General features: G+C 45.4%; 1 protein-coding gene across 1 annotated transcript; it reads left to right on the top strand.

Moving 5' to 3' along the window:
* Positions 1 to 1,674: 1,674 nt before the first annotated feature.
* Positions 1,675 to 3,354, top strand: IQCF3 (IQ motif containing F3). Its single transcript, XM_010851947.1, has 3 exons — positions 1,675 to 1,791; positions 1,957 to 2,016; positions 2,956 to 3,354. The coding sequence occupies exons 1-3, from the start codon at positions 1,675 to 1,677 to the stop codon at positions 3,352 to 3,354; spliced, it is 576 nt and encodes a 191-aa protein (XP_010850249.1).
* Positions 3,355 to 9,862: the final 6,508 nt, after the last annotated feature.

Below are 9,862 nucleotides of genomic sequence, written 5' to 3'. Positions count from 1 at the left end.
GGATAGGTTTACATCATCTACTATGGGGTGGTGCCTCCTCCCTTTCTGGCCCCCAAGAAGCCTTTCTGCTCATGTGTAGTCAGAAAGATCTCTTTGACCTCGAGAATGAGAAATATGTGGTCTCTCTATCTTTTGTCTAGGCAGGGCTCAGCTCCTCTCTTGCTCCTGCTATTATCTTCATCTTGGGAGTATCTGTCCACAGGGGACAAACTTCAGCTGCTCAGCCTGGAGCCCACCTATCTCCTGCCTCAAGTTCACACAGCCAGAAAGAATCTATATCAAGACTGGAACCCAGATACTTACCCTTGAGTCACACTGTGTCTCACAGACTGTCTCATACAAGTCTCTAGTCAGAGAAATGCAAAGTAAAACAGCTAGGCAACACCACTTTGCATCTTTCAGTTTAAGAAAAATTAGAGATTGACAGAAGTTAGATCAGATCTGCCGCAGTGGAGAGCAGTTTGTCAGGATTTTGTGGTGTGGAGGAGCCACCTGTTCTATTACTCAGCAAGCCACCCTGTGTGTTACCCTGAAGAATGCCTCCCACAGCTGCCGAGCGTTAGGAAGATGCTCCTTGCAGCATTGTCTGTTGTAGAGAATCCTTGGAGGTCACTTAGAAATTAATTCAGAGGATAAAAACAGATTATTCTGGGTCATGAGTACATATAGAGTCACTGTTATCAAATTATATATATATATAAACATTTTCATAATAGAGTTTTTATGAAGCTGTGTGGGAAGAGAAAGGGAATCAAGAGTGTACTTCATGGTATGGCTGTCAGTAGCACTCTCTTGTCATGATAATGTAAACACTAAGTCATGATCAGACCTAAGTTGCAAATAACCTCATAGGGAAAATGAGGGGAGGAAAATGTGAGGTTGTTTGGAATGGGGCAGAAAAACTAAATCCTGTTCTTTGGTGGAAAGTTGATAGATAACGCTTTGAAATGAAGAGGCCATGTCAGCCTGTTAACTGAGATCTGGAGAGAGAGAGTGTGAACATGGCTGGGAAGTGACTGTGGAGACAGTTGGAAGACTGATGGCTTTTGAAGCAAGCCTGAATACCTAATTAACCTTAAATGACCACTGCCACTACAGGAGGAGTCTGAGATATTACCTATCTCCTAGGTAATGATCATTTGGGAAATTCCTCCTGCCCAGTATATTTCAGACAGGATGAAAGGGCTTCTTTTGTTATAAGGAATGTAACATTGGCCTGCTAAGTGCAGCTCAACAGCTATAGAAGGACAGCAGCTGGAGAAATTGACTGAGCAGAAATTGACTGAGGTGCATCCATCCCAAACCTTCCTTGGCCCCTTCTGCTCACCATCCATACCCACACTCTTCCCCATTAGAGGAGGGACTTTCTCACCTGCTGAAGAAGGGCACCATTGCAGAGAAAATGGGAGGGTGTGGAGAGCAGCCTGAGCCTATGCACCTTCCTCTGCATTATGGGAGCTGCTCTGCTCAGTAGCTGAGGATAGGATGATCTTGTGGGTGGACCAAACCGGAGATCATTCTTGGGACAAGACACACTCTCAGGGGATGTGGTTCTACCAAAGACCCTGGTGCATCCCTAGTAGGAGGGAAATGCAGGTGTTTCCACTTTATCCAACAAGTTTGAGCCTGGAGAAGGCAACATGGTCCTTGGGTCATAGTTGCCCTTGTGACATCATGGCTGTCTCCTCATCTACCATCCTTCCTGACTCTGCCAAGACCAATGGAGCAGCGACCAGAGAGGGATATGAACACCTGAACCACTGCCCCAAAACCATGGGCAGTAAATGCTCTGTAAGACTTAGACACTCCCTTCCCCAAGGGTGGGGAGTTCCCCATGGCTGAGGGAAGCTTTGGATGACTTCAAGGACCCTGGAAAAGAACAGGGAGCTGGGGCTTTGGGAACTTTGCACAGAGACTGGTCCTCACTCATGTTTTCTCCCTACGTTCTGATTGCAGAAGCCTGAACCAGAACCAGAACCAGATAATGACGATCTAGAGAAAGAGAGGAAAAGGAAGGTAGGTGGGGCCCAGGAGCATGTGGGAACCTCAGACCATTGGCCTTCTGACCCCAGGGTCCCTGGAAGTAAAGGCTTCATCTCTAGTCTCACAGGAATCAGCTCAGTGGTGCCTTCCTGTCCTGGTATATTCCCTCCATATTCTGGGTGAGGCAGGGAGACAGTAGAGACGCAAGGAGTCAGGATACTAACAGGCCACATGGAAAGTGAGACACAGCACAGTGAAAACTGGAGAGCTGGAGAAAGGGCATCCTGGGCCTAGAAGGATATGAGAGTGACTGAGAGTTAGTGAAAGTGTTAGTTGTTCAGCCATGTTCAACTCTTTGCAAACCTATGGACTGTAGCCCTCCAGTCTCCTCTGTCTACGGGATTCTCCAGGTAAGAATACTAGAGTGGGTTGCCATTCCATTCTCCAGGGGATCTTCCCGACACAGGGATCCAAGCCAGTCTCCCGCATTTCAGGCAGATTCTTTGCCATCTGAGCCCCCAGGAAAGAGTAGTGGAAGTCAAAAGAAATGAAGTGGAGGAAGCTACGAGGGGGCTGTGACAGAGGTAGCATCACAGGCTGGAATCTGATGGGCTAAGATGCAAGCTACAAACTCAGAGTTTAATCCTGATGAGGACCCCTTGGTTCCTCACATCTATGTCTGGTCTTCTGGATCAGAAAGTGTTTCCACTGATTCCATGAACCTGTGAAGACCACAGGGAAAGCATATCCTCATTTTATACAGACAAAGACATTGACTCAGAGGGTAAGCAGATGTGTTTGTGGGCATTGACAAGACAGAGGTAGAGCCAGAACCCCACCCAGCCAGCCCTGAGAACCACCAGGGAAAAGGCTTATTGTTCAGAGAGACAATCAGAGGTCCTTTGTGGCAGACACCACAGCTGTGGTTGATGGTGACAAATTCACTGGGAGTCTTCTGCTTTTCTTGGTTAGTTGCTTCTTGCAAAACAACGCCAGATAGCAAGGATGAAGGCGGCTAGGAAGATCCAGGCCTGGTGGCGTGGAACCCTGGTGCGTAGGACCCTGCTGGCAGCCGCCCTCAGGGCCTGGATGATTCAGTGCTGGTGGAGAACAGTCCTGTGGAGGAAGTTGTATATGCGACGGAAGAACTTACTGAAGATGTATGTAATGGAGGAGCAGGCGGCAGTCAAGCTCCAGTCCTGGGTTCGCATGTGGCAGTGCCATCAACATTACTGCCAAGTGTGCAACGCTGTATGCATACTACAAGCTCCAAAGAGCTGCTTCACCTTTCAGACCAGTGATGTTTCACAGGCACTATACGGAGGTGCTTTCAACCAGCCAGAGTTCCATATTGAAATCCTATCAATCTAAGAGAATACTATAGGGTGGAGAACTGGCTCCACCACCCCAATAAATGTCTGACCAGGTTTTGTGTGTTTCAGTGACTCTCTCAGGGTGGGGACCCCAAAGATCCAGGCCCTGCCCTCTTCTACTCAGGGAATACTTCAGTATAGGTATCTCTCCCTCCTACCCCCACTCCCGCCCCTCAGTGCCTGTGGCCCCTGTTTGGACCCACAGTAGCCATGTGCCACTCTATCCAAATCAGAAACTGCTGCCTGAGGGTGACCTCATATATGCAGAGCCAGGTGTCCCATTCCACATCTCCATCATCAGTCTTGTCTCCTAAACTCGCAATTGGGAGGCACTGGGCTTTGTATTTCTGAAGACTCTGGGTACCTCCTCGTATGAGAGTGAAAACATGCTACACACTCTCAGCCTGCCACTAGGACCCAGCGAGGATTACACCCATTGGTTTTGTGTTTGGCAAGCCCCAGACAGAAGTCAGCCACTTGGCTGGCTGTCCTGGGAACAGAGCAGCCCAGAGAAACCACAGGAGGCTGGCCTGAGTGATGACTGGACACAATGTTTTACAAGCTTAATGCTAATTTAGATTCTATTTTCTTTTTTAAAATTACTTTATTTGGCTGTGTTGGGTCTTAATTGCAGCACATTATGGGGTCTTTGTTGTATCTGGATGCTATTTTCTTTGGGAAATAGCAGATACCATGATCTTAAGGAACCTCAGAACTGCCTCTACCCTCCCCCATGATTGCAAGCTTCTCAAGGGTGCTAAACACAAATAAGGCTCCCACTGATATCAAACACTTCCACTCTATGGATGACACCATTCTTAGTGACTTCAACATTGACTGGATGATACCCCCATGCTTCTTGCCTCTCACCTCCTGTGATTTTGACTTCCACCCTAACTTAGTCATTCACTCCTGTGATTGTACTAAAGACCATTGTTTCTGAGGCTATCTATGGGGAAGGACTATTTTTTTAAACATTCAGTCCATCATAGGCCAATTATTTTGTAAAACAATCAAATTTTGATGAATATAAATGGAAAAGCATATAGAATACAAAGCTTGTTTTTAATTATTAGAACATACATAAAATTACTATTTCAAATTGCTTTCAGTTCAGTTCAGTTCAGTTGTGTCTGACTCTTTGCGACCCCATGAACCGCAGCACACCAGGCCTCTCTGTCCATCACCAACTCCCAGAATCCACCCAAACCCATGTCCGTTGAGTCGGTGATGCCATCCAACCATCTCATCATTTGTTGTCCCCTTCTCCTCCTGCCCTCAATCTTTCCAAGCATCAGGGTCTTTTCCAATGAGTCAGCTCTTCGCATCAGGTGGCCAAAGTATTGGAGTTTCATTTTCAACATCAGTCCTACCAATGAACACCCAGGACTGATCTCCTTTAGGATGGACTGGTTGGATCTCCTTGCAGTCCAAGGGACTCTCAAGAGTCTTCTCCAACACCACAGTTCAAAAGCATCAATTCTTCGGTGCTCAGTTTTATTTATAGTCCAACTCTCACATCCATACAGGACCACTGGAAAAACCATAGCCTTGACTAGACGGACCTTTGTTGACAAAGTAATGTCTCTGCTTTTCAATATGCTGTCTAGGTTGGTCATAACTTTCCTTCCAAGGAGTAAGCGTCTTTTAATTTCATGGCTGCAGTCACCATCTGTAGTGATTTTGGAGCCCCCAAAAGTAAAGTCTGACACTGTTTCCACTGTTTCCCCATCTATTTCCCATGAAGTGATGGGACCAGATGCCATGATCTTAGTTTTCTGAATGTTGAGCTTTAAGCCAACTTATTCACTCTCCTCTTTCACTTTCATCAAGAGGCTCTTTAGTTCTTCACTTTCTGCCCTAAGAGTGGTATCATCTGCATATCTGAGGTTATTGATATTTCTCCCAGCAATTTTAATTCCAGCTTGTGCTTCCTCCAGCCCAGCATTTTTCATGGTTTATTCTGCATATAAGTCAAATAAGCAGGGTGACAATACACAGCCTTGATGTACTCCTTTTCCTATTTGGAACCAGTCTGTTCCATGTCCAGTTCTAACTGTTGCTTCCTGACCTTCATATAGGTTTCTCAAGAGGCAGGTCAGGTGGTCTAGCCTTCCCATCTCTCTCAGAATTTTCCAGTTTGTTGTGATCCACACAGTTGAAGGCTTTAGCATAGTCAGTGAAGCAGAAGTAGGTGTTCTTTTAGAATTCTCTTGGCTTTTTTGATGATCCAACAGAGGTTGGCAATTTGATCTCTGGTTCCTCTGCCTTTTCTAAATCCAGCTTGTACACCTGGAAGTTCACGGTTCATGTACTATTGAAGCTTAGCTTGGAGGATTTTGAGCATAACCTTTAGCATCTGAAATGAGTGCAGTTGTGAGGTAGTTTGAACATTCTTTGGCATTGCCCTTCTTTGGGACTGGAATGAAAACTGGACCTCTTCCAGTCCTATGGCCACTGATGAGTTTTCCAAATTTGCTGGCATATTGAGTGCAGCACTTTCACAGCATCATCTTTGAGGATTTGAAATAGCTCATCTGGAATTCCATCACCTCCACGAGCTTTGACTCTGCACAGCATGGCTCATAGTTTTATTGAGTAGAAAAGGCTGTGATCCAGGTGATCAGTTTGGTTAGTCTTCTGTGATTATGGTTTTCATTCTGTCTGCCCTCTGATGGATCATACTTGATTTACAATGTAATAGTCTCTGCTGTACAGTGAGGTGAATCATTTATACATATACATATGTCCACTCTTTTTAGATTCTTTTCACATATAGGTCATTATAGAATATTGAACAGAGTACTCTGTGCTATACAATAGGTTCATCTGTTTTATATATACTAATGTGTATACGTCAATCCTGATCTTCTAATTTATCCCTCCCCCCATTACCCTTTGGTAACCACATGTTTGTTTTCTACATCTGTGACTATTTTGGTTTTGTAATAGGTTATAATCTTGCTTCCTGACCTGAAGATTTTACATTATTTCCTGTCTCTTCAGGTCAGGTTCTCCCTCTTTTCTTCTTAGCCTTGAACGATGATATTACCACACACTTAATGGAGGAAACAGCAGCAGACGGGAACCCATCTTGCTATTGTCTCATCCTTCTATCTCAGCATCATTTGCACCACACTTTTTGCCTTCCTTGAGTTGAAATGAACTGTCTTTGCCCTATCTGAGGCTACCCCTCCACTTTGCTCTTCTTGTACTGTTTTTTTTATCTTTTGTTCACTGTCACCTCTTACCTTTGCAATGATGTCATCCTGTAATTTCATTTCTCTGAATCAGTTTCCACCTTATCACCAAGTCATTCCCATCAGCCTACAAACTATCCCCCATAATTAAAAAGTCCATGCTTGACTATCTCATATTCCAGGTTTTACATCTCCTCAAAGCAAAATATGTTGTCACTGCCTCCCCTTCTTCTGTTCCCATACTCTCCTAAACTCACTCCAATTGGGCTTCCCTTACCCCCAACTCCATAGAAACAATACGCATCAAAAGTACTCAATGAGAGAGACTGTTGGCAAAAATGATGAAAATTAGGGACTTCCCTGGTGGTCCAGTTGCTAAGAATCTGCACTTCCACTGCAGGGGGGCACAAGTTCAATCCCTGGTTAGGGAACTAAGATCCCACACACCACACGGTGCTGCCAAAAAAAAAAAAGAATACCTCCCATGACCATTCACTCAGTCTGCTTGATTCAGAGGAATCCTCTCTGAATATTCACTTTTACTTTCCTCCATTCATTCCCTTCCACATCAGTCCATCATGAAATGCTGTTGGCTCCATGTCTGCAATACAACAGTATCTGCAATATAAGAGATGAATGAAGATTTGAAAAACTAGATCTCTCACACATTGCTCATGGAAATATAAAATGGAGTAACTGCTATGGAAAACAGTTTGGTATTCTCTCAGAAAGTTAATTATGGAATTATGAATAACCCAGCACCTAGATATATACCCAAGAGAACTGAAAACATATGTTCAAACAAAAGGTTCAAAATTTTGTAGTTAGATAATAGCTAAGAACTTGGAAACAACCAGAATGGGTGAATGACTAAATAAATCATAGTACAGTCATACAATGGTATACTACACAGCCATAGAAATGAACAAGTGCTACATACAACTTGTATGGACCTCAAAGAAAAGTACAGACCTGACATTGGTAGAACCATCTACCTTCCAACTATGGGGAAATCTAAGGGATCGCAGACCTGAGGGATTTGAACCAATATTCCCAAGTCATGGGCATTCTATGTTGTTTAAGAGAGAGAGTCAAGTCTACCCAAAGTTGCAGGCAGGGGAAGGTGAATTTCCACAGTTGTTAAGGATTCAAGTCCTATATCTGGGGTCTCTGGGCAAGGCAGGAGGTGGAGCCTGTGGTGGACTCAGCATAGAGTTTACAAAGAACAACCTACCCTTATCTTTCCCCTTTTAACTCTGATTACAGGAAAATGTTGATAAAACTGCATTGATGAGCATGAAAGTAGAAAAGAAAAAGAGAGAAAAACCTCCACCCTCCAAACCAAAAACTTCACCCTCTAAACCAAAAGTAAGTCAACAGAGCCTCTCAAAGTTGAGGGGGACCCCAACATGCAGTGAGTCTAAAGTCACCCAGGAGTGACTGTTGTCTTCTCTGTGGCCCATAGCATGGGATGAGCAGGGAATTTGTCACCCAAAGCAAAGTCTATTTGTGAGTGAAAGATAGTGTTAAGGATTATTGTTCAGGAACAACAGTCATAAGCCGAGAGTGTCCCAGTCCAACCAAGATGAGTGGTTGTCCTGTCCAGAGTTGGAATGAATAAAAATTGAATCATCCTCGGTTGTCCTTTTGTCCTAGTTCCTTCTAGGTCTGAAAAGGTGGGTGACTGAGACATGGAGACATGGATTACAGGGAGAAGAAACCCTGCAAAGTGGGAACCCCAGGCTATGCAAAGTTGGGGAGTGGGGTTGTGAGGGCTGTGTTTGCGGGATACATAGTGAACTATAGTGAAACCCAAGTCTGGAATTGTGTGGGAGTGTGTGTGTGTTTACATGAGTGCATATATATGTGTTAACTGAAGTTCAAGATGTGAGAACCAAAAGAAGTGAAAGTGAGGAATAAATGAGCAGGGCTCCAAACTGTGTGGGACAGGCAAACATCTAATCCTGTGATTTGACAGAGAAGCCAGCAAGTTGTGCATTGGAGCTGGTGTCAGGCATGAAAGGAGAGCAAAGGATGCCCCTTTTTCAGCCTGTGGATGAGATCTGAAGGGAAGTGATATGCTTCCCAGGTAGGTTTCAGGCCCAGCTGCAACAGAATAACCCTTTGACTCATAGACCGTGGTGTTCTTGTTCTAGACTGGCCAAACAAGCCCAAGGAACCAAGTGACAGCTAGGGCAGGTGTGCCCCCAAGCAACATATGAGGACTGTGAGACTCCAAGTTCAGCTGTGATATGCCTGTTAATCAAGAGTGGCAGAGATGGGGAACTTGTCTGGTCTTCTGGCTCCAGCCAGTGGCCTGCCCAGTGCTCAGGAACTACTGAGGAACTGACCATTGCTAACGAAGTATCAGGGCCCCTTCCTGGCTAATGCCAGAGATGAGGTGGGTGGGGAACATTTTCTGAGTGTCCCTTCTTTTTCCTTGCAGGCCCTCCCTAAAAAGGAAGGTGAAGAACAGAAAACTATAAAGATTCAGGCCTGGTGGCGGGGCACCCTGGTGTGCAGGACACTACTGCATGCAGCACTCAGAGCATGTATCATTCAGTACTGGTGGAGACAGAGGCTGGAAGGGCTATTGGAGAAGAAGCGATCGTCTGTGCTGGAGAATTATACTTGGGAAAAATGGGCAGTGGTCAAGCTACAGTCCTGGGTTCGCATGTGGCACACCCGTCTTTGTTACTGCCGTTTGCTCCAAGCTGCCCGAATCATCCAAGTCTGCTGGTGCTGGCATAATTGCCAGGCCCATGGCTTTTTCCAGGGCCGTTATGACCTCAAAGCAAGCCAGCTAAGACTTGAGCTTGACATCTTTCTGGGGTCACACATCTGTCGGATTACGGACTGCATCCCCTTCCCAAAAAAGAACTGATCAGGTCGGCTCCAACACTCTGTCACAAGGTTTCTGTCAGACAAGCTTCAGTTCAGTTCAGTTCAGTTGCTCAGTCTTTGTGACCCCATGGACTGCAGCACGCCAGGCCTCCTTGTCTATCACCAACTCCTGGAGTTTACTCAAATTCATGTCCATTGAGTCAGTGATGCCATCCAGCCATCTCATCCTCTGATGTCCCCTTCTCTTCCTGCCCCCAATCCCTCCCAGCATCAGAGTCTTTTCCAATGAGTCAACTCTTTGCATGTGGCGGCCAAAGTATTGGAGTTTCAGCTTCAGCATCATTCCCTCCAAAGAAATCCCAGGGCTGATCTCCTTCAGAATGGACTGGCTGGATCTCCTTGCAGTCCAAGGGACTCTCAACAGTCTTCTCCAACACCACAGTTCAAAAGCATCAATTCTTC

This window comes from Bison bison, unplaced genomic scaffold (genome assembly GCF_000754665.1).
Source record: "Bison bison bison isolate TAMUID 2011002044 unplaced genomic scaffold, Bison_UMD1.0 scf7180017864304, whole genome shotgun sequence".
Classification (NCBI taxonomy): Eukaryota; Metazoa; Chordata; class Mammalia; order Artiodactyla; family Bovidae; genus Bison; species Bison bison.
This window is presented reverse-complemented; position numbering and strand designations above follow the sequence as displayed.